Genomic DNA, 25,942 nt, shown 5'->3' on the forward strand with positions numbered 1-25,942 from the left:
GGATTTCAACACAGGTGGTTCGCTGAATAATGTGCTCATGTGACCAGGCCCCATCACCACCGTCTGAGACCTTCAAAGACAACAAATTACAATCCCAATGCGCGAAACGGGGTTTGAATTGACACGGAAGCGGAAGCAGAAACAAGAAATGGTCACTCTTTTTCGCTTAATTAGACCCGGGCTACCCCAATAGCAGATAGATACCCCCTCATTGTTACTCTCACTCCGTTCATCTCTCACAAATTCTTGCTGTTCAGACATTCCAAGTAGATAGCCCTGATATTTTTCCGTGGAAAAGTACGAATATCTTGAAGATAGCAGATAATCTGAATGGACTGACTGGCAACAACATCTAATTTGAAAGTACAAGCTTGGATCATCTTGTGGTGCTCTTCTGTAAGTTTGACTTAATTATGTGATTTGAAGGTCCTTGTTTAATCAAGTAACCGAGGAAGGTAGGTAGGTACCTTCATCTATAGCGAGTTAAAGATTCACCAGCTTCTTTTCGCTCAACCGACGTGAATCCCCAATAGCGCCGACAACATCCACACTCTTCCATGCAATGGCCATAAGTATCATGAGACATTGTGAAGAAATTAAAACAGATGCGTGTTTTTCCATCTTCTGTTCGACGAGGTGTGAAGCAGCAATTGCATTTTCGTTCACGACATCCACCTCTCGCTATGCATGCTTCTAGCATCCTGCGTTGTTCACTCTTTCCCTGTGGCTTGCACTGATCTGCCCAGTATTTATTTCTAATGAACCAGCAGTATATTTCTCATTTATGAGCGAGCCCATCGCTTGTTTGCACAGCCATAGCTCTTGGATGGTGTGCTCTAGAGATTGTTGTAACGTATCCCGTCTGTCCGAGCTCTTCTCATCATCTTGTTTCTCAAGTTGGCCTAACTCTTCTCGAAAATAGATCTCGCGTTGGAGAAGCCAATTGCGCTCGCGGCGCTGTTTCTTCCAGTTCTCTATTCATCTCTGGTCTTTTGATTTTGCTCTTTCTGAAGAGGCCCTGAAACGGGCGACGTTCCACGTGACCCAGAACAACGCTGCGAGGCATATGCAACTCTCCCAGTACAAATCGCCGTCAAGTAAGCTGGCCATCTTCGTTGAAATAGATCTTGACATTTTGTTTTTTTCAGAGTTGTCTTCTTCGGAGACCGTCTGTCATTTATCATCTTCGTCTGGTTGCCTACTAGGCACCTATTCTAGGCAGCTGATTACCTTGCCACGAGATTGCGTATACAGATCGACGGTCCTAAACTTCACTTTCATGAGTATTAGATCAAACCACGCCACCAGCGCTTCATCTGGACAGACCGGGGCTGCATGTAACCATCTCTTGGGTCAATTCAACACTTGAAGTAATTATTGGTACGTATGTACGAGAAAATCAAGATATCCAGGTCAAATAGTATCCCGCGCAAGTATTGACAACTAGGTATAACGCCAAAAGAGAATCCCCACACAAGCTTTTGATCATTACAGTTTAACACTCTTGACAAGATTCTTTTTGATACCCGTAAGCTCACCACCGTAGCCCTCACGGCCTTCACCTCCCTTGTAGACTTGACGGATACTTCCAAGCTTCTTTTTCTTCTGTTCAAACTTCTTTCTCTTCTTAACACGTGGGTTACGCACGTCCTTGTTTCGCTTGGCCATGAGACCTTTGTTCTTCTCAATCTGGTAAGTAATACGACGTTTGCCATCAGGGCCAATTTCCTCGATCTCCTCAAAGGGCCCTTGTTGTTGAGCAGCCTCTGCCATTTCGGCGCGGGCCTTCTTATCCGCCTTCCTTTGTTTGTTACGAGCGGCAACCATGTCGTAGTACTCATCGTCGTCTGTTCCTGCGTTGTCATCGCGTATCTCACGCGCGAGACGGTGATCTTCCTCATCAGACTCGCCGCCTAGTTGCTCAGCCTCGTTTGCTCGGGCACGACCGCGCTTCTCAGCTTCTGCATTGAGACGTGCTTGGCGGTCCTTGAGACGTTCCCTGTAAGGCAAATCTTCATCACCACCGGCATTCCGACCAGCAGCACTTCGTTTGTTGGCCTTTTGCGCAATCTGAGAAGTATAGAATCGCAAAGAGCGTTTCTTCTGGGCTTTTTCCTCGGCTTCGCGAGCCGTCAAAGCGCCCTCGTCGCCAATATCAGAATCGTCGTCTTCTTGAGATCGAGATGTTTGCTTGGGCAAAGCTTTGGTTTTCTTGCTTGATGTTTTGACCAAATCAGCCAGATCAGCCAGATTGGCTTCGGCTTTTTGAATCTTGGCGGCCCGACGTGCTTCGGCTTCCGCTTGAGCCTTTTCTGCCGCTTGTTGTGATTTGCTCAACTTCTTTTCTTTCCGACTCGGCTTAGCTGATTTCTTTTCTTTGACGGGTACTTGCACGGCCATTTCAGGTTCTTCGGACACTTCCCGGTCATCAACCTCGACATCTTCAGACGCAGGAAGATCGGATACACTCCATTCCTTCACGGTCTCCCATTGTTTCCTGCATTTGACCAAAGCTCCCATTATGGGATGATCCCGCAGATCGGCAGGCGATAGTGCAATTGCCTTGCCATCATTGTCCTCCGCGGGAGATGTGAGTAGAGCCAAGTACATGCTAATTGAGCCCAAGTAGGATGCCAAGGCTCGAAACTTAATGATCGATATTGGGACTGAACCCTCAAAGTCCTTTATAACCGCTTCCGCTTTCTGGGCCTCTGCTAGCACCTTTTCGTACTCCGGCTGGAGGTCGACAAAGTCTTTTGCTAGAGGCTCGAACTCGGGATATCGCGATTTGAGAACCTTGAGCCGTTCCTCGGTGCCCATGTCATCTGTGATCTCCGTTTGAGGTAAAATCTCTGTGACCACACCGTCCTTGCCATCTTTGCTGTCGTCGGCTCCTTGGCCGGATTCCAGCCAGTCGATTTCGTCGAAGCCGAAATCAGCCTCCTTCATAGCCTTCAAATGCTTCTGTTGTAATCTCTTTGCCTCGTTCTCCTCTTCCAACGCATCTGCTTCTGTCTCAATCGCGTCGGCATTATAGTAATCTTTCCTCGAGGAACCCCATGCTTCAAGTCCCTCGTCATCTTCCTCCTCGCTGGCGCCGCTTGCCTCCGGGTCCGAGTCTGATCCGGCGAATCGTGGTTTTTTTGATTTGGAATATGTATAATCGTCTTCATCATCTTCCTCTCCATCTTCATAGTCATCCTCATCCTCGTCATCTTCAGCTTCGTCATATCCAAGGACTTCTTCGTCGGAGGGTTCGAGAAGGGCGTCTGTATGTAACCAGGTAAGAATGCAAATACAATGTCTTGCGGATAGAGTCTCCTACCTTCTTCTTGAAACTTGCGCCGTCTTTTCGCTTCTGGGCCTTCTTCTAACAATATTTGATCGCGGCCGGCAGTGAATTCATCTTCGGAGTTGTCGAAAGTTTCGTCGACACTGAATTTTGATTGCAAGGCCGAGTCGTTCTTCTTTGCTGACGGCTGTCGATGACCAGCCTTTCTTTTCTTGGCCGCCATATTGCGTCTATTAAATCAGAGTAGATGAGAGCCGGTCTTTTCTCAGAGTTCTCCGTTACTTTTTTTTGGAGGTCAAAAATTTAGATGCGATAGTCTCACCGCCTTCGGTCTTGCCCCACCGCGATGCCTGCTTGGCTCTGATTGGGCGATTCAAAACGGCAGCGGCAGCTGCAGCGTGCTTATTTCCCTTTTTATATCAGAGCTGTTAACTCTTCACTCTTTACTCCTCCCTGTCTAGCTAGCCTTACGTCTACATGGATTATTCCAGTGGCGTCCTTCTTATCATTGCCCTTGTCATCGGGTCGATAACTTACTCGCTCTACAAAATGCTCGGATTCGGCCCGAATCAATTTCCCGTCAATGGAAAGGTAAGCTGCCAGTGTAGGTCGGAAAACTCGAGGGCCTAGACAATTGACCGAGGGATTGTCTTCTCTAGACTATCCTTATAACAGGCGCATCGGAAGGTCTTGGGCTATCGGTTGCCGTCCAACTTGCACAGAAAGGCGCCAATGTTGTCATCGTTTCTAGATCTCTCCAGAAACTCGAAGTAGCTATTGCCGCTATCAAGGTACGCAGGCCATCTCCATGTTCAGCTGTATTGGAGAAGAAATAATCCTTACATCATACAGGCTGCCGCAGCTAGCCCGTCGAAACAACGCTTCCACTACATAATTGCGGATCTGACGAACGCCGATGCAGCAGATCGCATATTGGACGATACGACAACGTGGAATAATGGGGTAGCCCCTGATGTTGTCTGGTGCTGCGCAGGATACTGTCACCCGGGGCTTTTCATTGATGTGCCTATCCAGACTTTGAGAGATCAAATGGATACTGTGTACTGGACCAGCGCGTACACTGCGCATGCCACACTGAAAAGATGGCTGGCACCTGTGTCGCGAGATATCAAAACAAAAGACCAGCAGTCTCCGAGACATCTAATTTTCACTTCGTCCGCTGCCGCATTTTTTACCGTCTCGGGATACAGTCCCTACTCGCCCGCAAAAGCCGCCATGCGAAATCTATCGGATGTTCTCGTCCAGGAGATTGAAATCTACAATGGCGCACGTCGCAAGAAGGATGCTAATGCGCCTGCAACCGACGTCAAGATCCACATAGTATTCCCAATGGGTATGACGAGCCCCGGTTTCGAGAATGAGCAGAAGCTCAAGCCCGAGATTACTCATATTATGGAGGAAGCCGACAAGCCACAGCTCCCCGAGGAGGTAGCCACTATTGCCATCAAGGGGCTTGAGAGAGGCGATTTCCAGGTTATAACTAATGCAGTTGGTCAAATAATGCGGACAACGGCGCTCGGCTCTAGTCCCCGGAATAATATCCTTTTCGACACCGCGTCTAGTTGGTTGAGCGGCATTGTTGCCCTGTTCATCATCCCGGACTTGGCCAAAAAGGCATTTAATTATGGGAAACAGAAGGGAATTGCGTTTGTAAAAGCATGAAGAATATGATGTACAGATGTACAGTATGATACATTGTTACTTTCCTTCCTGCACGATCGCTATCACTAGCCCTAGAAATGCTATTTAATTCATGTACATTGTGGCCACCAAGCAAACAGTGTTTATCATCTGATAACCGATGATATAGAAAAATTTCTTATCATGGATTTGGACATAACTCATGTACCTAATTAGGTAGTGAGGTAGCTAAGCTTGCTCATAGTAAATTGGAAAGGGATCAAATGATTTAGGTATACGTAAAAAATTTATTTAGCATTACGGATAGAAACAACAAATCAAATTATTCAAATGGAATGAATTATTTTTCTACATCCCGGAGAAAGCCGAATAAAAATACATACAACAAATATCAATCTTTGGAGCAGAAGACAACACTTCAACTTCGACACAGAAAAACGAACCAAGGAAATAGTGGATATTCGGGGGTGTTAAATAAAGAATGGACATGCCATATGTGTAAAGAATAACACAATGACAAAATAAAAGTGTACAGCTAGAACTATTAACAGTGAAAGTATGCGTTGCAGTGGCGGCAGTGGTATCAAGTTTTGGGAAATAGAGGAGAAAAATAAAAATATAAAAAAGAATAAAAAAGTGGCCCACAGTGTAAAAGAAGGATTAGAATGGGAAAAAAGAAACCTGGGGGGCCTTAAACAAAAGATATAACGCCATGCAGATCGAAGAAACCCTAGATACTTTCAAATATAGACAATCTGGAATAGTGTGGGGGAGATGACAGTTCTCGGGAAAAGAAACATCAAAATACCTATGGCGCGAAGAATAAGAGGAGAGAGATTCGATGACAAGGGAGCAGGGTTTCAAAGAGAGAAACTGAGTGAGCGTTCTTTACTCTTCAGTTGCAAAGATGCCGTCGTCCCTTGATACCTTCGGAGATTCTGGGGCCATGATGCTGTCACCGTCGCCATCGTCCATTAGAGCACTACCATCATAGCTATTTTGTTCAGCATCACGGTCGTAGCTGGAACGTCGCAAGAGTGGTGGTGTTGTCGGTGGTTCGAGCGGCTCTTGATGGACAACGGGTAGCTTGTCCATCTGCCGCGCAGATAGGGAGCGCGGTGATGGATTGTATCCCCGTAGTGGACGACTTTCTGACGCTGTTCGGCGACCTCCCATTCGTGCTGGACCTCGTGGTGCGCTCGAATTCTTGGGTGTATATCTTACATTTGAGCTTGGGGGTGTCAGGAGACCAGAAAAGAATCCACCGCCGCTCGTTGACTTTGAAGGTGTTTGAGAAGCTCCGTTTTCCGATGTAAAGGACTCCCGTCCTTTGCGCCAGTTACCCCAAGCTGCAGCTGCAGCAAGTGGCAACGAACGTGGTGATGCAGCGATGTCAGACAAAGAAGGAAATGCTTGTCCTCCGGACATTGCCCTCTCCTTTTCCTGCTGTTGCATTTGGAGGTTAGCCCGGAGCCTGATGGCAGCATCTCGGACAGCATTGTGATCAAAAGAAGGCTGTGAAAGGGTGTTTATAATGTCGTGGAGATCATCGACGCGGACCCCCAATAGTTCTCGAAGCCAGCTAATCTCAGTGTCCTTCTCCTTGAGTTTGTTGGGTGCATCCTTATCGACTTCACCGAGCTCCTGTTCCAATTCTTCGATGCGGCTTTCGCGTTGTTGCAATTGGTCTTGAAGGACAAGAATCGATTCACGTAAAGCTTGAGGGGAGATCTTCTCAGGAACTGAAGGATCTTTGCTATAAGACAAGGACGGCGAAGAATGGTGTTGCACAGGAGTTGGAGAAATAGGAACCCCCTTGGCTTGGGCGGCTTGGGCGGCAGCACGAGCGGCAGACTTGGCAATTTCAAGTCTCTCTTCTAAGTGTGACACGCGGTCTTGTAAGTGAGCTACTCTCTCGTTAGAAAGATCTAGCTTCTCATTCATGTGAGACTCAATTCTTTGCCGATCTTCCGAAGCATTATGCAGTGCACGGGCGTGGCGTTCACGGAGATCGTTGAGAACACGGTCGTGAGTCTTGCGTTGTTCTTCCATAGCTATGTCTTTGGAAGCGGACAGCTCGGCAATGGAAGAAGCTTTGTTTTCATGGGCTTCCTCTAGAAGAAGCTCGTAGCGCTCCTTTGTGGTATCGGCATCCATGCGAATGTTTTCAACTTGGCTCTCCAAGCGACCAATCTCCGCTTCAAGCTGTGCTCGAACGTAGTTAACTTGGTTGTTTGCTGCTTCAAGATCGGCTTCCATGGAAGTCCTGGTGCGCTGAATTTCCATGCGACTGCTGTCGCGAGCTTCATTGAACTCGCGCTCAAAACGAGAAGCTGTGTTCTGATGTTCTTGACTTTCCCGGCGCAAGGCTTCAACTAGCTCCTCTAGTCTGTGATTTTCTTGTTGGGACTGAGCAAAGATGAACTTCAGTTTAGCAGCTTCTCGTTCTGACTTCTCTAGCTCGCCAATGTCAATTTCAAGCTTCTCACGCAACCTAACCTCTCTATCATAGGAAGCGCGTAGGCTTTCATATTTCGCCGTAAGCTCTTCTTCTTGTCTACGTGCATTGGCTTGCTCGCAAGTAACATCCCTGGTTAAGTTTACCATGTCATCTTGCAGTTTGTCAAACTTGCCACGTAAACTCTGTCTAGCGCGCATACTATCTTCGACTCGAGCAGTAAGATGTGTGATATTGGTGCGCAGTTCCTTATTCTCCCCTTCCGCTGCCGAGGCCTTCTTCTTCCAGAAGTCATGCGAAACACGATACTCATCAAGTGTGCCTTCCAGCGCAATATTCTTGGCGGAGAGCTCTGAAAGTGTCATTTCCCAGGATTCTTGTTGCTTCTCGAGGGCCTCATATCTGACCTGAGCCTTCTCTAGCTGAGGAATCTTCTCCTCTTGTAGCCCACGAAGAGTAGCTTCTGCCTCCTCGGCGGCTTTGCGGTAGTGAACAACCTCGCCCTCGGCGTGACCAAGCATTTTCTGTACTTCAGTTAAGGCTTCCTGGACGTCACGGCGAGCCTTAATTTCTTGTTCAGTACGCTCGTCGGCAGTTCGAAGCATGCTTTTCACACCATCCAATTGCAGTTTCAAGCTTTCCGCACCGATCTCTTCTGCTTCGGAAAGGGGCGTCTTTCTAGCATTGGCTTGAGCGTGGATGGCCAAGGCCTCCTGTATTAAGCCCTTGAAGTCTGGGATCTCGGGCTGTTGTTGTCTTTCAGTTAGGGCTTTAAGCTCAACAAGAGTTTCGTGAATGGCGTTGAAGTTCGCTGAAGGATGAGATTCCTGTCGACCGAGCCCGTGTGTAGTAAGGGCTTCGAGAACTGCCCCCTTCATTTTCTCCAACTTCCTATCTCGCTTGTTTAATTGTGAGACTGAACGAGGTACATCCTCTTCATCATCCTCATCATCAGCATCACTATGCTCCACATCTGCTGATCTACTACGCAGTGGCGGTTGAGTTGCTGATTGCGAATGTAAAGACAAGACGGAATTTTGTATGATACTCAGTGCTTGCTCAAGCGGACCTAACCGCTCTGCTAATACCTGACTGACAAGGGTATTAACGTGACGATCAAAGAACTTGCTTCGTTGTACTAATTTGTCATCCTCCCCTGAAGAGATGACATCGTCCCAGTCACTGATATGTTCGTTCGTGCTGAGCAATTGACGGACAGGAGATTGAGCACCGGAAGCGAATCCTCGTTGTGGGAACGATTGATGAGATTGGGGAACATCTAGATCAGGCCCAATTTTTCCTCGAAGCAATTGATCGAAACTTTTGGCTGGGCTGGGACTGGGAGCATCACTGCGAATAATATGAGGTAGACTTGCCCGTTGTGTCAAGAGTGTTTCAGGAGTCTCTGTAACCATTTGGGGCGGTAATGGTGTGCTAAGCCTTTCCACACCCACGTCGGAATCATCCCCATTAAGTTGATTCATTACAGCGTCAAGTTCTTCCTCATTAGGCGAATCATGATCAGCTTCAGTGTTTACACCTTGTTCCTTATCATTTGTCTGAACCTCATGGTCAACAGGCGCGACATCGGTAGTACCAGCTTCCTCTTCAACTGCATAACGTGATGCGAAAAGCCCTGTCTTAGGCTTTTCGGGCTGAGACTTGACAGGCTCTGGTCGCGCTTCATCGTTGGGCTCCTTATTCGTCGGGACAAACTCGGAAATCGAAGGACGGAAATTGAATGTCTTCGCGAAAGCCGAAAATATTGATTTCCTTGGCTCACGCTTCGGTGGTTTTGCGCTTTTTTCTGCAATAGCAGGTTCAACAGCAGTCTCATTTGTAGGAGCAAGCTTTCCCTTAGCCTCATTTTCGGATTCCTTGTGTGTTTGTTCATCATCAACCTTCACAGCACCATGGGAATCTTCATTGGAGATTGCAGGGAACGGTTCGGTTTCGACTGAAGGTGTGATATTCTCATCGGGAATAACATCGGCAGCAGCTTTTACTACTATCGTATCGTCCACGAAACGGCGTTTTGCGTCCGGGCTTGCTGGTTTCGAATTGGTATCAAGAACATCTGGCTGAGGGACTTCGTTCTCTTTGCCTTCAGCAGATTTAGGTGCTTGAGGTGCTGACGTTGCTTGGGCTTGAGAGGCCTCTGCGAGGGGCGAAGGAACCACAAATTCGACGTCCTTTTCGTTCTCACCAGCACGGCGACGAGCACGTTTCTGACGTGGTTGCAGTCCTGGTGCACCACTTTCAATCACTTCTTCAGATTCCTCTTCTTCGTTATTATCATCAGGTCGAACAATAGGAACGGCCTTGGATTCTTTGTTTGGCTTAGACATTTGGGTAAAATCGACGTCTCCAAAGATGCTGCTCTTGAGATGACTAGGTGCATCCGAGGTATTAGATGCGACACTAGCTCCAGGATTGAAAGCAGGAGCATCCGCATTGAAAGATGCAGCGGAAAAGGTGAAGCCTTTTGATGCATTCGGCACAAACGATGCACCGTTAACATTGGCATCGTTACCAAACGGTGTGAATGAAGGAGCTGTCACATTGAAACCGCTAGACTTGAATATAGACGAGGTGGGCGAGAAAATTGGCCCGTTTCCATATCCATTTGGCTGAGCTGAAGTTTCCTGGTAAGCAAATGCGTTAGATGAGAACGAAGTCGTCGGATCAAATTCCTTGGCTTCTACGTTGAGCCCAGATGAAGAAGGCTTGGATTTGTGCCCCGGAGCAAAGGAGGCGGAACTTCCTTTAGCACTATGCCAGGGATGTTGACTCATATTGATGTTAGGTTCGCGGGGACTTGCGGCAAGACTAGGATTGGTATCAATCTCATCAGCATCCTGAATCATATCCATGGGCTGTTGCTGTTCGCCAAACATCCGATGGTGGCCGGTAGTAAACGAGTCCTGAATCGAAAATTGTCCGCGAGCCGCAGATGGCTGAGCATCATTTTCAGCAACAGCCCAGCGAGACTCCTGTAAGCCAGCTTCAGTATCCTCTAGTTGGCCTTGCATTGATTGATCTAGATGATAGTCTGCGTGAGAATAACGATCGAGACCTTTTTGCAACGTTTCACTGAGATTGTGACTATGCCCTCGAGGAGTGGGATGCGCGATCTCCACATTCGATGCTTGGAAGTGTTCAGTTTCAGTCTGTGGGTCGTCCATAATGAGTGTTGCCGCTCTCGATTCTCGAGTATGCCGGTCATGGCTTGTCGAGTTACGATGCGTGGTATCATGGATTGAATCTCTGTGATCATACTGGCCATTAGAGCCGTTATTAAATATATCGTCAGCATTGAGAGGAGAGACAGGAGAGAAGATCGCATTCAAGTTGGGCATGACCCCCGGACCAGTTCCGAAAATGTTGTTCTGACGTGCGTTGAACAGACTTTGGGGAGTCAAAGTCCCGGCAACAGGAGGGGTTGCTTGATAAGGATATGGAAGTCCTGCCACGATATTCCCATCGACTCCGTAAAACGGGTGCTGCATCCCAAACTGGGGTGCGGGCGAAGCCAGTGATTCGGCATTTGTGCTAGGATTGGTGGAATGATTGAAATGAGAGAAAGCATGGGATCCATATAGGTGATTGCTAGCAGCAGATGATGTAGGTATCGGCGGGGAGGTAATATGACCTGGGAACGCAGCCATTTGGTTCAGTGCTACCATAGAGGCAGGCGATGGCGCTTCCGGCGACTCATCGAAACCTAAGGACACTCCCAATGCGCGTAGTTTTTCCTCTTTCAGCTGTTCAACGTATGCCTCCCATTCACCGAGATTTGGGAACCTCACCGGATAGAATTTTGATGCCATCTCCTGTTGGAATTCCGACTGGTCTGGAAAGGGCGGCCGACTAAAACCGCCATTCTGACTTGTAGAGTCTAGTTCGGGAGCAAAAACATCGAATCCATGCACATGATATCCTTTATCTACCCAAGTTTGCAAACGATTCTTGACATCCACCTTTGTGAGCAATTTATTGCCGGACTCGTCAGATCCCCGCTTGTCATCTTGGGGCACTTTGATCAGACAGGCCTTGCCGCGCCAGAGTACTTTATTCCTCCCGCGCATAGAAGAAGCCTGAGTAAGCAACGAAGGTCTAGATCTAATATCACTTTTCACGTTCTCGATGTTCTCAACGACAGTGGTATCCTCCGAAGGGGGTATGGGCAGTGGCTTCTCCACTGGAGACTCAGCCGGGGACTCATGCTCTACCCTAGGCGTAGATGTATCTGCATCAGACATTGTGATTGATGGATGCTCGTCACCGTACGCAAAGCTCCAGAAGTCCTCTTGCCGCAACGTGGCAGTGCTAAGAGTGGAGATATGTTTTTGGCGAAACCGGCCGAGATGCCCGTTCGGAAGCCCTTTTCTTGACCTGAGAGATAGAGAATTCGACGCGGTAGGCGTCCTTAGGGGGTCCTCCTCGTTAGGTTCGTCCAAGCCCAGCCAACCTTCTGTTGGATCGTCTCCAAAGTTGTTGCGAGCGGTTATGAAGGACGGCGCCTCGCTGCCTTCGTCGTCACTTAGCCAATTCGTCCGCTCTGTTCGTGGCTGGCCAGACAAATACTGATCAATCCAATCCTGAGTAAATTGTCTGATTGATGGACCTCCCAGTGCCCCTGAGAAGTCTCTCGTCGAGGACCGGCCGATGGAACCGTAGAAGGGTCTTGGGAGTTGACTAGATGTTGACGTTGTACGCAACGATCCAGGACCACGCAAGGATGTGTAACCGCGACCTCTTGTGGGAGAGTTGTCCCGAGAGGGGATGCTCAAGCTAGGTTGATGGCTTATTGTCCCCGAGAGCCGACGAGGACTTGGAGTTGCATACGGAGAGCCCCACGCAGCAGTGAAATATGCGCTGTTTGCCTTGCGATTCTCCGGCGACGACGATAGGGAGTCCCACGCCCCGGGATACTTAGGCAGTGACGGAAGCGATTCCGAGGATTCGCCTAATGGCTGCTGTCCGGGTGATCCAACTGCTATGATGCTTGAAGCTGCGGGCGAAGTCGGTAGCGACGGTGGCTCTACCGATGCCTGCACTGAATATCCGTCTATCAGGGTTGTCGTCTCGCGCGGACGGCTGGGCGGCGAAGGTGCCAATGTGATGGATACGAACGAAGTAGAACCTAATATGGCGGAAATCCTTTCATTAGTGTAATCGGTTCTTCAGAGGAGTCTTGCACGGTAGCGGAGCTTTTCAATCGGCAAGTAGAACCGCGCGATTGTGATCCTTAACCCAATGACAGTCAATGGAATTGCCAGATACATACCTTCCGTGTCGTCTATTGCAGCAAGCAATTGCTTGCCGCGCCCGTTATAGTCTGGAATGATGAAGCATGGAAATCCAAGAAATTCGCAGTGGGTAGACGGTTAGTTGACCTCGGACGGCTGGTAGCACCTCAACCAAGGCGGAAAGCTGCTTGAATAACGAAAAACAAATGAAAGCAGATGGCAGAGGCTTTCCTGGGAGAAGCCTAAAAAATAAAAGCAAAAATAAATAAAGCTGCCACAGGAGAACTGTTTGAGCAAGGACGGTTCCGCGAGGTAGTCAGACGGTGTGTCACGACGCCAGATTTACAAAGACCACAAGCATGCGGGAAGTTGGATCATGGCGCAGTACAAGGATTCGTTCACGAGATGGCACCGAGAGACAGGCGGATGAGGGCGCGAAAGAACGTTGGGAAGAACGTTCGATGGTCGAAGAAAGCAAAGGGAAAGGAGGCAGTCAAGCGGCACGTCTCGAAAAAAAGTTAGCCGGTCTTGAGGGAGTTCAGGAAGCGTGCACTAGTCAGGCTCAACGGGCGCTGCTTAGCACCCAATGGGAAGGTGCGAGCACCGCAGCTGCAGTTGCCAGTTTGGCAGTGTTTCTCTGTTACAGTACGGCGGGCTTGGGGGCGCCGAGTGTCGCAGCATCGTGCAATCTTACGGTGTATTGCCCGGTACGGTTCAAATCTTAATATGTGCGATGCCTCCATTAGCCGGCGGGATAGTCTACGGTACGCTTAGCCCTGGGCTCTGCAAGATCTGTATTTATTTCTTTTTGATACCAGCTGCAAGTTGTTTGACGCACATCATGAACAGGTCGCGCGCGTTGTTGACGTGTTTCCCGTGTGGTCCCATCCGTCCCATTGAACGATTCAGGGGTAAAGCATCATTTCGAGAGCTTCTGCCCACATCGCTCGCGCTGGATCCATGGTTCGCGTGCTCGCGGTCTGATTGGCCCGCCAGTCCTTTCTCCCCACAAGTTGAATTTCCCGGGAAAAACTGTTGGAGCCTGAGGCCGCTGGACACTTCTAGTCTCTAGAGACGTACGCGGAAAAACTTGAAGTTATTGTGTTTTTTCTGTTGGATCTATCTACGGACAGAGCCCCCGATAGGACATGAGTACGCTGTTCTCCTTCATCATCGCGGTGGCAGGGCCATACAAATGGGCCTCCTTATGGTTTTCATATGCGAATGTGATCAAAGAGCCATGCATCTGATGTGTGTGAAATGCATATTCCCGTGATTCACTCAAGCTTATTCGTGTGCCGCCTCCTTACTCAAGGCCATACTCTGGAGTCTGTACAGGACACGATGTAGTTTCTGTCATTGCGGAATCAGAGATGCATTGAGTATCTCTCGAGTGTGTAATCATGCAAAGGCATTGCAGTACTGCAAGGGTAGCAGGTACCTGACTCTTTCACCTGGAAGTTCCAAGGAGTAGCGTTCAGTATCCTCAGGACATGGCAACCAACCGATTACGGGATTGGTCTCTATACGATGACGCGGAGAACAGCTGGAATAAAGTTTTAGAAACAAAAACGCTTAGAGAAATTCCCGCCTGGCATTTGCATCTTGCTATTTCATAACAATGTGCTATGATGGCCAACCAGAGTGATGTTCGCAGGTGAGGCTTGTAGCTCGCCCTTTTATAGCAATCGGATGTGGTCCGAGCGTCAATTCAACCTCATCTGTAATTGACACCTTGTCTCGTCCGCCGACCTCATCCACCGCAATCCGCTTGCTGCGACCGAGCATCCCCCGTCGAAAAACCAACACACTGAGTTAGCAACAATTCGACAAGACTCGCTTTTAATATTCAAGATGCGCTTCTCGGCGTCCATGGTCCTAGTCACCATGCTAGCCTGGATAGGAGCGTCCGCTGCTCATAACATCCAACTCAAAGCCCACTCGCGCGAATGCTTTCACGAGAAGCTCCACAAAGGCGACAAGATGACCGTCACATTCCAAGTTGGAGACCGAGAGTTTGGTGGTAGCGGCAACCTAGAGATTGATTTCTGGGTGTGTATCATTTTTGCATTTCTCCGTCGGCTTTTTTCTCACCTCCAAAAATTTTTAAAAATCTAACGTCTAATTTTTTTTTCACGACGTATAGGTCGAAGATCCCGCCGGCAATCGCCAATATTACAAAAACAGTGTTTCGTCAGAAGACTACTCGTTCACAGCGCAACGCGACGGAAAATTCACCTACTGCTTTAGCAATGAGGCTTGGACGTCGAACTCGAAGGAAGTCTCATTTAATGTGCATGGAATCGTCTACATTCCCGAATCAGAGATGTTGCAGGACCCCCTAGAGTCCGAAGGTATGAATGTTATATTATATCGAGGGTTCTCGCGTAGCTGACTTGGTGAAATCCATAGTCCGTCGTCTCTCCGAGGAGCTGTCTCAAGTCCGTGATGAACAGTCCTACATTGTTTTGCGAGAACGAGTGCACCGAAACACAGCCGAAAGCACAAACGCACGTGTGAAGTGGTGGAGTATTTTCCAGCTTTCAGTTCTCATTGGCGAGGGTATTTTCCAGGTCTGGTGGCTAAAACGGTTCTTCGAGGTACGGGGTTCTTAATCGCCCCACGAAAGTGACCGTTGTTCTCATGACTTTGGCTAACGAGCTTGAATTGAAACAGGTCAAGCGAGTTGTTTAAATATACCGGTGGAACGCGTGATACTTTCAATTTTCTCGTTCGATTAGTGGCGTCCATGAGGAATCTGAGCGAAGTTCTTTCTTGAATGTAGTTTGTGTTAGACGAACGTTCAATTTGATGCGGACATGAAATATGAATGTCAAAACTTGTTTGAGCCTGACTGCATTGGACAGATATAACTTGGTCCACTTGTAGCCTACTTTAGAAAACTGACATTGACCTTCCACGATGCTCGTGAAGGCCGCTACCTGAGTATGTACTATGAAGTAGATTCAGACTTGCAAATCTCTTGAAATGCATCTGGATTGTGTAATGGAGCCCAGGGGTTGACAACTTTAGTATCTACTAAAAAACAAACCTCGGTCCGGCTGGGGATCAGTGGGTCTACCCCACACCCAGCCGCCGGCCATTGAATGCTTCCTCTTCGGCTTGAGCTCGAGCTTCAGCTTCAGATGCTTTGCAGCCGACAAGTACAAGCACCAACAAAAGCATAATAGAGCTAGCCACAGGATTATGGCATCAAATTCGCCTAACCCACTCCCTTTCGCCGAGCCATCCTACCTCCGTGGCCTACCATCTCCTTATTACAGCACGTCCCATCTCCAATTCCAGAAGAAATGTCGCGCCTTCATCTACGAAAACCTCAGTAAGCACGCTATCGACTACGAACGGACCGGTTTTGTTCCAGACCATGTCTTTGAGACCTTCGCCAAACATAACATGCTTCTACCTAATCTTCCGTCTCCATTGCCCGTGCAGTGGTTGAAGAGACTAGGGATACACGACATCCTGGGCGTGAAGATCGAGGAGTGGGATTATCTACATACGGGTATATACTTTGACGAGGTACGCTTAGTTTTTTACTTCTACTTTGCCGAAATAAGCCTTTCTTATACAATACGACGAGAAGGCAGAGAAACACTAACGAAGATCCGCTGTGTACAGATGAGTCGGTCAGGTATTGCTGGTCCTCCTGCGTCGCTGTCTACAGGCATGGCTTATGGGGTCCCACCAATAATTAAATATGCATCTGCAGAACTGCAAGAAAAAGTACTTCCAGATTTATTAACGGGCAAGAAAAGAGCCTGTATCGCTATTACAGAACCTGATGCCGGAAGCGATGTCGCTAATATTACTACTCTGGCTGAAAAGTCACCGGACGGGAAGGAGTATATAATCAATGGGACAAAGAAATGGTGAGCCTAGCCAAATCTCTGAAAAGTTGGGATAAATATATGAACAATATCACTAACCTGGAAATATAAACGAAAGGATCACGAACGGAATCTGGGCTGAGTACAGTACCATGGCTGTTCGCACTGGACCTCCTGGCTCTGGAGCTACAGGCCTTTCTCTGCTCCTGGTACCTTTGAAAAGCTATCCCGGTGTCTCGATGCGGCCAATCAAAATCTGCGGAAACGAGACCTCAGGAACGACGTATATCGAACTGGACGATGTGCGAGTTCCCGCCTCCAACCTGATCGGCACTGAAGGCGCAGGTATGCGATACATCATGACAAACTTCAACCACGAACGTCTTTCAATCGCTATAGGAGCCACCCGTCAGGCACGAGTGGCATTGTCGACCGCATTTGAGTATGTTCTCAAACGGGAGGCCTTTTCAAAACCGCTCATTGAGCAACCGGTTGTACGGCATCGACTAGCTAAGGCAGGGGCCGAGTTGGAAGCTCTATCAGCCTGGATAGAGCAGGTCCTGTACCAGATGTCAAAACTCAAAAAGGAAGATGCCGATCGTCAACTTGGCGGACTAACAGCTATGGCGAAGGCAAAAACAGGCATGGTGCTCAATGAGTGTGCACAGACTGCTATGCTTCTCTTTGGTGGTAATGGTATGACTCGCACTGGTCAGGGTGAACTCATCGAACGCATATATCGGGAAGTACCTACGGTCAGGATACCAGGTGGATCGGAGGATGTGTTGCTTGATCTGGGGGCGAGGCAATTAGTAAAAATCTATGAAGCTGGTGTGGAGCGGCTTAAAAGGGATGCCAGGATTTGATCATTTTACTCGTTACTCGGTGTCTGAAGATTTTCATGTTTCTGCCGAATTTGTCGACGGTCAGTATGGAGTGACTGCACGGAAATAGGAGGGACCTCTCTAGTACAATACGTTGCAGCTTTGCAAATGAGATACACTAGAGTTCAGGAATCTGAGGCGAACATAATCGGAATATCGAAATATCAGAATCTCATTTGGTGTTTGAAGCCCAAAGAGCTGTTAGGGTTAAACAAAATGACTATATGTTCCGATTTACCTACGTAGCTTCAACAGAGCTCCAGTTCTTATCAGCACACCGATTTCACCCTTCAATATGCCACTATCCATAAATATGCGAATTCTATTCCTGCTGTAGGTGGAAGACCCTGCATGAGTCCTTATTAAGCAACCATCAGCTAACTAGCTCGGCAACGCGGCGGACCCATATTAACAACCATCGGCATGCCGAAATCAACAGCCGAGAAAAGTCAAATGTCGGTTCAGTTGCCCCATGTAGGGCAAAAACCAGTAATCATGACACTTCTGGGTGGAAAACACGGGCTGTCTATAAAAATAGTGGCTGGCGCATTTCTCAGAAGGACCTTGAAAATTCCATCATGTCTCACCAACTCATCTCGCACCTCTCCCCCTCCACCGCCAAACCGAGTCACATCACCAATGACTACTGAGACTAGTGCTAATGCTAAGGAGGCGAGTTTGGAGCCGCCATCATGGCCCTCGCACATCTCTTATTGGCGCATGATGCTGGACCAAGGCGCGGTGACGGCTGAGATCATTCAGCACCCGTACGATGGTTCCGGCACTGAGGACGATCCGTTCATCGTTGAATGGATCGCAAACGATCCTCGCTACCCCATGGAGTTTAGCAAGCCAATGAAATGGACATTTACTGTTCTGTGTGCCTTCTCTACACTGGGTATTTCGCTTTCGTCTTCTGCTTACGCTGGCTGTATTGATCAAGTCATTTCGTCTTTCGATATTAGTGATGAAGTTGCGACTCTTGGCGTGTCACTGTTTGTATTAGGATTTGCCGTGGGCCCCCTTATTTGGGCCCCCTTGAGTGAACTGTACGGGCGACAGGTTGTGTTCTTGGTGTCATACCTAGGTCTAGCTGTGTTTTGTGCTGCTGCCACCGGATCACGGAATGTCTGGACACTAATCATTTTGCGATTTTTTGCGGCCTCATGTGGTGCTTCTCCGTTCACAAATGCCGGTACGTTTAGTATTATTTTGATAATTAAAAGGATGATTTGGATTTCTTAATCCTGTTTTGAATGTGTAGGTGGTATAATTGCCGATGTCTTCACCGCAGAAGAACGTGGTCTTGCCATGAATCTGTTTGCCGGGGCGCCTTTTATTGGCCCTTCACTTGGTCCAATCATTGGCGGGTTCCTAGGAGAAAACGCAGGCTGGGTATGGGTACAAGGATTCCTAGCGATTTTTACAGGTCTCATCTGGATGGCGGAAGGACTCGTCATTCCTGAAACATACGGGCCTGTGCTTCTTCGCAAACGAGCGGCTCGGCTGAGCAAAATTACAGGCAAGGTATACGTGAGCAAATTGGATCATGAAAGCCCCAAGGTTACGACCGGGGAAGCCTTCGCTACTGCTTTGGGCCGGCCATGGGTTCTTCTCTTTGCGGAGCCTATTGTCCTTTTGCTTTCTATCTACATGGCGATTGTATACGGAACTCTCTATCTCCTATTCGGTGCATTCCCGATTATCTACGAGCAACACCGCGGTTGGAGTGAAGGAATAGCCAGTCTACCCTTTATTAGTGTCCTCGTTGGTATGCTTATCGGTTTAGGATACAATATGTGGGACAACCAGCGATATTTACGTATCAGCAAGAAGTTTCACGGATTCGCTCCTCCAGAGGAACGACTCCCACCTGCCATGCTAGGCGGAATTGCAGTTCCTATAGGCCTTTTCTGGTTTGCTTGGACAAATTCAAACAGTGTCCCATGGATCGTTAGCGTGATTGCAGCAGCCCCGTTTGGGTTTGGCATGGTCATGGTATTCCAGACCATCATGAGCTATCTTATTGATGCCTACACGATTTTTGCAGCTTCTGCGCTGGCTGCTAACTCCATTATCCGGTCGGTCTTTGGTGCTGTGTTCCCGCTGTTCACTACATACATGTACAACAACCTCGGCATTCACTGGGCTTCTTGTGTGCCTGCATTTCTAGCGCTCGCCTGCGTGCCGTTTCCATTTCTTTTCTACAAATACGGCGCTCCGATCAGGCAAAGATGCCGGTTTGCCGCTGAGGCGGATGCATTCATGAGGACCCTTGAACGGAAAGCAACCACCAAAGATGCCAACCGTGCCGCCCAGGAGGAAGCCATGTTGGAGCAGGCTATGGAACATGGCACGATCGAGGAGCAAGCCTCAATCATGTCGCGCATCAGCACGGGGATCAGTCTCACATTGACAGATACCGGAGAAGAGGCGCCAGGTCTGGAACGCGTTGGGACTTACCAAGCAAACCCATACGACATTGATCGGGTTAATACGCGGTCGTCGGCGATTTCAAGACCTAGATCTGCCAAAAGCTTGTCGAAGAAGTAGATAGTATACACATACGCCTCTACATAGAAATAGAGAGAGAGATATATATATGTGTGTATGTATATATTATATACAATGCATGCTTTGCAAAAAGCAAAGAATCCATCCCAGAAATTACCCGATTGGGTAATCAGCGGGCAGTGGCTGACGTCATGCCGAGCTTTGACGTGCGGACAAAAAATCCGCCGGTTTGTCCTTCACGATGCTGCATCATTCATCCATGCTTGCTCTCTCTCTTCGGTGCTTGTCCTCGTGTTCGCAGTTCTTCTCTTGCATAGTCTCCACCTGCGCAGTGATTCCCTGTTCTCGTCTCCTTCCGTTCTCGACATGGCACTCCAGCAGCGCAGTCTATATCGTCATCCAGTAACTTGATCACCACAGTAACGTTAAAACAAGGCTGCGACAAAGTCCCCACCTCTCCTGCTTCACTGTCTCTTTCTTGCCTGCATCTTCTGACACACAGACTGTCAGCTGGCTGGCCCAATCCAACATCTCTTTATTTATTTCATAACGATGCTTCCTCCCTCCGCAGATCACCCAGGAGTTATCATCACCTGAGGAATAGTTATCAGGGCTTTTTCAGCTGATAAGCCGACGTCAACACCGCCACGCTTCTATATTTGTTTACCACGCCGATTCTTTCTTTATACATAAGCACGCCACTACTAGTCAATACTTCTGGCATGAATGAATTCTCTCCACCCCAACACTGCAAATATTCGAAAGAGAAGGGGGACCAGCTATTGGTTTGAAAAAAAAAATAAAAATCATGAGATCAGGTCTTCAGAATCCCGGCACAATCCCACTGCTGGCGGTCTTGGTTGCGGGCTTGTTATCGATAACGCCTCATCTTTGCGAGGCGCTGGCAAAGCCAGACGATGCGCCTGGCATCGGTATGCCGTCCTGATTATACGCAAAAATCATAAAATATACGTTGCTGACGCATCTTGGAATTAGGTCACTCTGTGGATTCTGATAATTTTATGCCGACTATATGCCAACATGTGCCATCACCTAGTATTAGCTTAGGGTTAGGCTCAGATTCAGATCCGCCTTTGATAAAAAGCGCATTCAACAATATAGAGACTTTATGGCAGCAGGTCTGCCAGATCGCCACTACTTTTGTCTTCTCCTCTTCCATATCCTCGAAACAGCAAGGTGCATATACACTCCAAGCGCTGGGGCGCAGTCGCGTCGATCTTGACGAAGTCCTGACTTCTCCACGACAACGAACTTTTCACGACGGTATCATTAGTAACGACACTCAACCCATCATGGACTCGAAATCAATCACAATATCACTCGCATCTTTACATAATCCGACGGTGGACAAGAATAGCAATCCTTCCTCTTCATCGTCATCATCGTCGTCGTCGTCATCTTCCTCGACATTACCATCAACGTCTTCTATCCAACAAGCTTCTTCTACGCCTCAGCCTGAAAAGGCACTTATCAACGCATCTAATCCCGTGGACCACAAAGGTAGCTACATGGCCATTCTCGTCAGTTTGGTCGTTGCTATCATATGGTTCTAAGTATCTTTCAAAAAGTAGATCCCCTTTTTTGGGGGGCCCTACTTCTTCTGCAATGCACATCTTTCCCGTTATAATTCCATGGTTACATTCTGAACGCGTTCTGAGCCTGGTAATACCCCTGGCCATTTCTTGTGAGTTCATATTCGGTGATTATAGTTTGATAGGTTTTGGAATGTACATGATTCGATGACGTTTTTGTCGTTTTTATTGATTGATTGCCATGGATGATGCTAGTGTGCTGGACATATAAGCCTGGATATAATAATATCCGTTGATAGGGCAATTTTAGATCCAATGGAATCACTACATATATAGTAATACAAGTCTTTAGTAAGTCTATGGTACATGCGGATCCACTGATAATTCTTCCCCTGAGATGAAGCGACAGTAGCCGGTAGCTTCAGCAATATTCTTCTCAGTCAGCCGGGCTACAAGAGTATTTGAGTCGTCTGACTCGCTAATTGGAGCCCAATCGCCATATTTCTGACTGAGTAATTTCCACCCGGTCCTTCGATATAATGTTCCTGTTATCCCTCACCACTGAGGGTGCTATGATGTGACCTGTGCTGACTTGTTGACTAGTTTCCCTTCCTGCGTCGGGCACCAGAAACCACACCAAGTTTGGCTAGGTGTAGTACGCGAGAGGTAGAGAATGCCATCCAGAATGGTATTAAACAGTCATAAAGAGGATGGACCTTTGAGTCAATTGACGTCGCAGCATTTCTGGCTTTGATGTTGTTCTTGAGAAGTTTTCCCATGACTTCCGTTATCTTATAAACGTTGTAGGACCATTATCAGCCCCTGAATGGTATTTCCCAGAACTGTAAGAGTGTGTATGGTAGCTGCTGTCCTATGGGCATGCTAGATGGGCACATCAATGTCATCTCAGCTTTGAATGGGCTTTCGGCGTAGTCGTGCTAGCTTATTGCGACCACCGACTGAATCATTATCACCACGAACATTAAGAACATGTACGGTAGCTGCTGCTGTATGGCCACGTTGGATGGGCGAGCTAATTGCTGGAATTGTAGGATTTGTTGTCGAGCATCAAACGCTGCCTAATTTTGCGTTGGGATTAGAAGGACACAAGTGCGCTGTTGAAAATTATCACGCTGTTGGAAGCCCTGTCCTGACCAGATCACAGTGAAAGGACTCATATCCACTGAGGCCATTGCCCTGTCAACACCTTCGACTGTAGGTGGAATTTTCAGCGGGGTATATGTACTACTTCATCGTGAGCGCCCACTGTCATTGCCCCAAAACTGTAAGAGTATGTATGGTAGCTGCTGCCATGGGCTACCACAACGGATAAGCTCGACTAATATCCCAGCTTTCGAGAAAGTTTTTGCTTAAATGCATCATGATAAGCGACTGATACTGCTGCTGCCGTATGTTTAAAATTAGCCGTTCGTCGATTTCATCTCAAGTTTCATATAACATGTTTCCCTAGATGAGCCAGTGATGATCAACAACAACTGCATGATGGCGATCTTGTTGGAAATGCTGGATGAGTGAATGAGCGACTGTGGGTGATGAACAAGTTGTTGGTTGACTAGGCAGCAATGCAAATAACATACCTGGTCATGTGATAAGAAATAGCAGTGCCGTACATGTGTCAACGAGTGAATTGCAGGGCCTGACTCGAGGGTCGACGAGATCTTGTCTTGGGTTGGGTATGTTCGTTTTGAGTTGACCAGCATGGTCAATGATGCTAATGACGAACATGGCTTCCAGTCATTCCCTCCCTCCCTCCGCCATACTGTTGGGGCAACCGAAGCGCGGTCGAAGGGCGCTGGATGTGGTTCTGAAGAGAGAGAAGAAGTGAAAGAGAAGACGAGGGAAGGTGGGTTGTCTGTGTTTATGACCTGGCGTGTCTGCCTGCCTGCCTTAAGCGGCAGTCGCCCAATCAAGTTTGAGCAGTCACATGTCTTGCATTATCCTACATTCGTGATCGCTTTACAGGCAAACGCACACTTAAATAAATACAAAAACCTGACGCTTCATTGAAAGTATGACCGAGTAGGAAAACTAGTTGAACATGGACGTATATAGTATGCTGAGAAAATACAATATCCCCCATGAAGCAGGGGAAAGGATTAACGCAAGTCAATCCAGAGAAAATGGTTGTTGGCATTTCCGGGCTGAAGACAAAAGATGTCACCCAGCCAGCATTGAGAAAGATGGAGATTATGCGTTGGCAACGAAGACATTCAGATGCCAAAAGAAATTAGACATTGCGCTTTGAAATGTTCGAGGAAAATGACAGAAAGCTAACTCCGTGCGCCGTCGCCAATGCATTGAAAACGTAAAGGTTAATGGAAATATCATAGCGTTATATCGGGTTGATAATTGGAACAGGGGCTTTAGGTGTCGTGCTGCCCCCGGATGCGGCGGACGGTGATTGTTTCGATCCTAATTTGCCTTTCGTCTGTGGAGATGTAGGGGAATATTTCTTTCGGGTCGGAGTAGAGGAAGCTGATTGCTGATGAGATGGAGTTTTCTGGTGTGTTGGAGTTGACTGGCGTGATGGGGTGTGTAACTTATGTCCAGGCGGCGTCCCTTTGGTGGTACTTTGACCGTCATTACTGCGAGATCGATCGATACTGCTACCCCCAGCACTGCTCGTTTTACCACCACGCTTGACCATTCGTCCGAGGATAGCAACCAACTCCGCTGCATCCTCAAAACTATCATCATCCATTCCTTCTTGGGCATTGTATACATCTGCAATGGTCTGTTTGGCTAGCCGGCGACAAGCATCAGGGTCGTGGAGACAGTCATAGAGATATGCTGCATACTCAAGCTTCACAGAGAGACGCAGAGGATGCGATCCTGGGAGTAAAGTATCAGCTAAAGCAGCTGCATGGCGGAAGCATGGAGTCGCAGTTATCGTGTAGTCAAGGGCTGGTAGTAGAAATGATGCCGCTGGCTGAGGTTGGGGAACCGCAGCTAGGCCTGGCGGCCCTTTTTGAGAATCGCTTTTGGAAGGCTGTCGTACAGGTCCGCCTTCTGATGGTGGAGGAGTTTTGGAGATAGACTCTCGATTCAAATCAGATGTGTCAGCTGGCGCACGATTAATGCCATTCTGCAGGTTCGAGGAACTTGGGAGACTCGAAATCCCGGGCGTATGGATGGCAGGTTGGTTATGAAAAAGGACAAAGATGTGATAAAAAGATGCTCGCAACTTGTAGGCAAGTACTTTAAGCAAAATATAATCCTGCACCATTGGCAATATGTACTGTTCCACAATCACCAAGCCTTCGCGGGACAGCCAGACAATGTGGTAATACAATTGCAAAGATTTGGTCTCACGCATCGGGTCCAAACGACGGAGCTTTCGGGCGCGAACAAGCTTTTTTGATAGGACTACAGATAGACCAAGGATCTTGTAAAGCATGCTCGAAAGAAACGGGTTTTCATGGCTGGTGGTAGCCGCAAGTTGACCCAGATATTTCTGGTCAACTTCGTGAGAGGCCATCCAAATAACGAATATAGAAACGTCCAATTCCTGAGAAGATGTTTCTGAATCAGCACAACAAGCCTTCTCAAAATCGATGTCTTCTTCCGATACATCGCCATCGACGGCTCCCAACGCCGATTTCCAGTGGCTTGTGTCTGCCACAATTCCATTGACCATGTTTGAGTAAGTAGAAAAGAAAAACAAAGCCAAAACAAAAGCGAATTGAACAAAGAAAACCAGTGCGAAATTATGGGAGTGTAGAGATATACGGGCTTTTGTATTGTGTTAGGGTGGTGTTAATTGGATGAGAGGGTAGCCGCCGCGTAGCCGCCGGGCCGTCAGGAAACAGACTGGTGAAACAGGAACGGACACAGAAAAGGTAAATAGGCGCTTACCTGAATCCTTAGAAACCAATCACCAGCAATATTTTGTAATTAATGTAGATGAAATGTATAAAAATAGCAAGATTTTCCTAATCCTTGTTGAATTCGAAACAAGATGTAGATAGACGAATGGAAAGCCCCGAGCTAGATTAGTGACTTCAACAACCAAGGCCGACAAAGTTGGGGCAATGGAGAGCGTGACCCGTAAAAAAGTGTTGAAGATATGACTTTTCTTTAATCTTCAAGATTTGTGAGGGTATCGGCAATGCTCGCTTCCTGAGTTCGAAAGGCAGTGCCGTGCAAGCTGTGTGTTGGAGAAAATCCAGAACACCTCCGAACCGGAACCAAATTGACTTGTCAAAAGATACACAGCAATCCTGCGAGTACTTGTACAAAACCTCATTCACAAGGGATCAAAGTGAGTCGAAACTTAAGCGGTGAAGACAACGGCGACATGAGCTTTAAAAGGCAACAGCAAGTAATATACAGAAGGAACGCCAACAAATCCGGGCTTGGAAATGGCCGTCATGGAATCCTAGAACAAGAAGCCTCGAGTAAGCCCCTGATTTGATTTGGCTTTTAATTGATTACACCCTGAACAAGTGCACCCAATAA

The 25,942-nt window shown here is 47.9% G+C and overlaps 6 protein-coding genes across 6 annotated transcripts, besides 4 other annotated features; 3 read left to right on the forward strand and 3 right to left on the reverse strand.

The window, feature by feature from the left end:
• Positions 1-1,488: 1,488 nt before the first annotated feature.
• On the reverse strand, positions 1,489-3,515 carry UA08_04559 (hypothetical protein; the record flags this gene model as incomplete). The annotated part of the gene is made up of 2 exons (XM_020266843.1): positions 1,489-3,269; positions 3,326-3,515. 2 exons carry the CDS (start codon positions 3,513-3,515, stop codon positions 1,489-1,491), a joined length of 1,971 nt encoding a protein of 656 aa, XP_020120262.1.
• Positions 3,163-3,230: a repeat region (Identified by RepeatMasker using a combination of RepBase library and repeat library created with RepeatScout).
• Positions 3,516-3,841: 326 nt separating the features above from the next.
• Positions 3,842-4,975, forward strand: UA08_04560 (3-ketodihydrosphingosine reductase tsc10; the record flags this gene model as incomplete). The annotated part of the gene is made up of 3 exons (XM_020266844.1): positions 3,842-3,883; positions 3,952-4,083; positions 4,145-4,975. 3 exons carry the CDS (start codon positions 3,842-3,844, stop codon positions 4,973-4,975), a joined length of 1,005 nt encoding a protein of 334 aa, XP_020120263.1.
• Positions 4,976-5,842: 867 nt separating this feature from the next.
• On the reverse strand, positions 5,843-12,700 carry UA08_04561 (hypothetical protein; the record flags this gene model as incomplete). The annotated part of the gene is made up of 2 exons (XM_020266845.1): positions 5,843-12,558; positions 12,616-12,700. The coding sequence occupies 2 exons, from the start codon at positions 12,698-12,700 to the stop codon at positions 5,843-5,845; spliced, it is 6,801 nt and encodes a 2,266-aa protein (XP_020120260.1).
• A 1,851-nt stretch (positions 12,701-14,551) lies between these two features.
• On the forward strand, positions 14,552-17,378 carry UA08_04562 (hypothetical protein; the record flags this gene model as incomplete). The annotated part of the gene is made up of 6 exons (XM_020266846.1): positions 14,552-14,716; positions 14,811-15,018; positions 15,077-15,264; positions 15,758-16,204; positions 16,304-16,554; positions 16,631-17,378. The coding sequence occupies 6 exons, from the start codon at positions 14,552-14,554 to the stop codon at positions 17,376-17,378; spliced, it is 2,007 nt and encodes a 668-aa protein (XP_020120261.1).
• A 657-nt stretch (positions 17,379-18,035) lies between these two features.
• Positions 18,036-19,949, forward strand: UA08_04563 (hypothetical protein; the record flags this gene model as incomplete). The annotated part of the gene is made up of 2 exons (XM_020266847.1): positions 18,036-18,591; positions 18,661-19,949. The coding sequence occupies 2 exons, from the start codon at positions 18,036-18,038 to the stop codon at positions 19,947-19,949; spliced, it is 1,845 nt and encodes a 614-aa protein (XP_020120258.1).
• Positions 19,950-21,294: 1,345 nt separating this feature from the next.
• Positions 21,295-21,301: a repeat region (Identified by RepeatMasker using a combination of RepBase library and repeat library created with RepeatScout).
• Positions 21,302-21,349: a repeat region (Identified by RepeatMasker using a combination of RepBase library and repeat library created with RepeatScout).
• Positions 21,350-21,362: a repeat region (Identified by RepeatMasker using a combination of RepBase library and repeat library created with RepeatScout).
• A 2,454-nt stretch (positions 21,363-23,816) lies between these two features.
• Positions 23,817-25,121, reverse strand: UA08_04564 (hypothetical protein; the record flags this gene model as incomplete). The annotated part of the gene is made up of 1 exon (XM_020266848.1): positions 23,817-25,121. One exon carries the CDS (start codon positions 25,119-25,121, stop codon positions 23,817-23,819), a length of 1,305 nt encoding a protein of 434 aa, XP_020120259.1.
• Positions 25,122-25,942: the final 821 nt, after the last annotated feature.

This window comes from Talaromyces atroroseus (genome assembly GCF_001907595.1).
Source record: "Talaromyces atroroseus strain IBT 11181 chromosome Unknown scaffold_5, whole genome shotgun sequence".
Classification (NCBI taxonomy): Eukaryota; Fungi; Ascomycota; class Eurotiomycetes; order Eurotiales; family Trichocomaceae; genus Talaromyces; species Talaromyces atroroseus.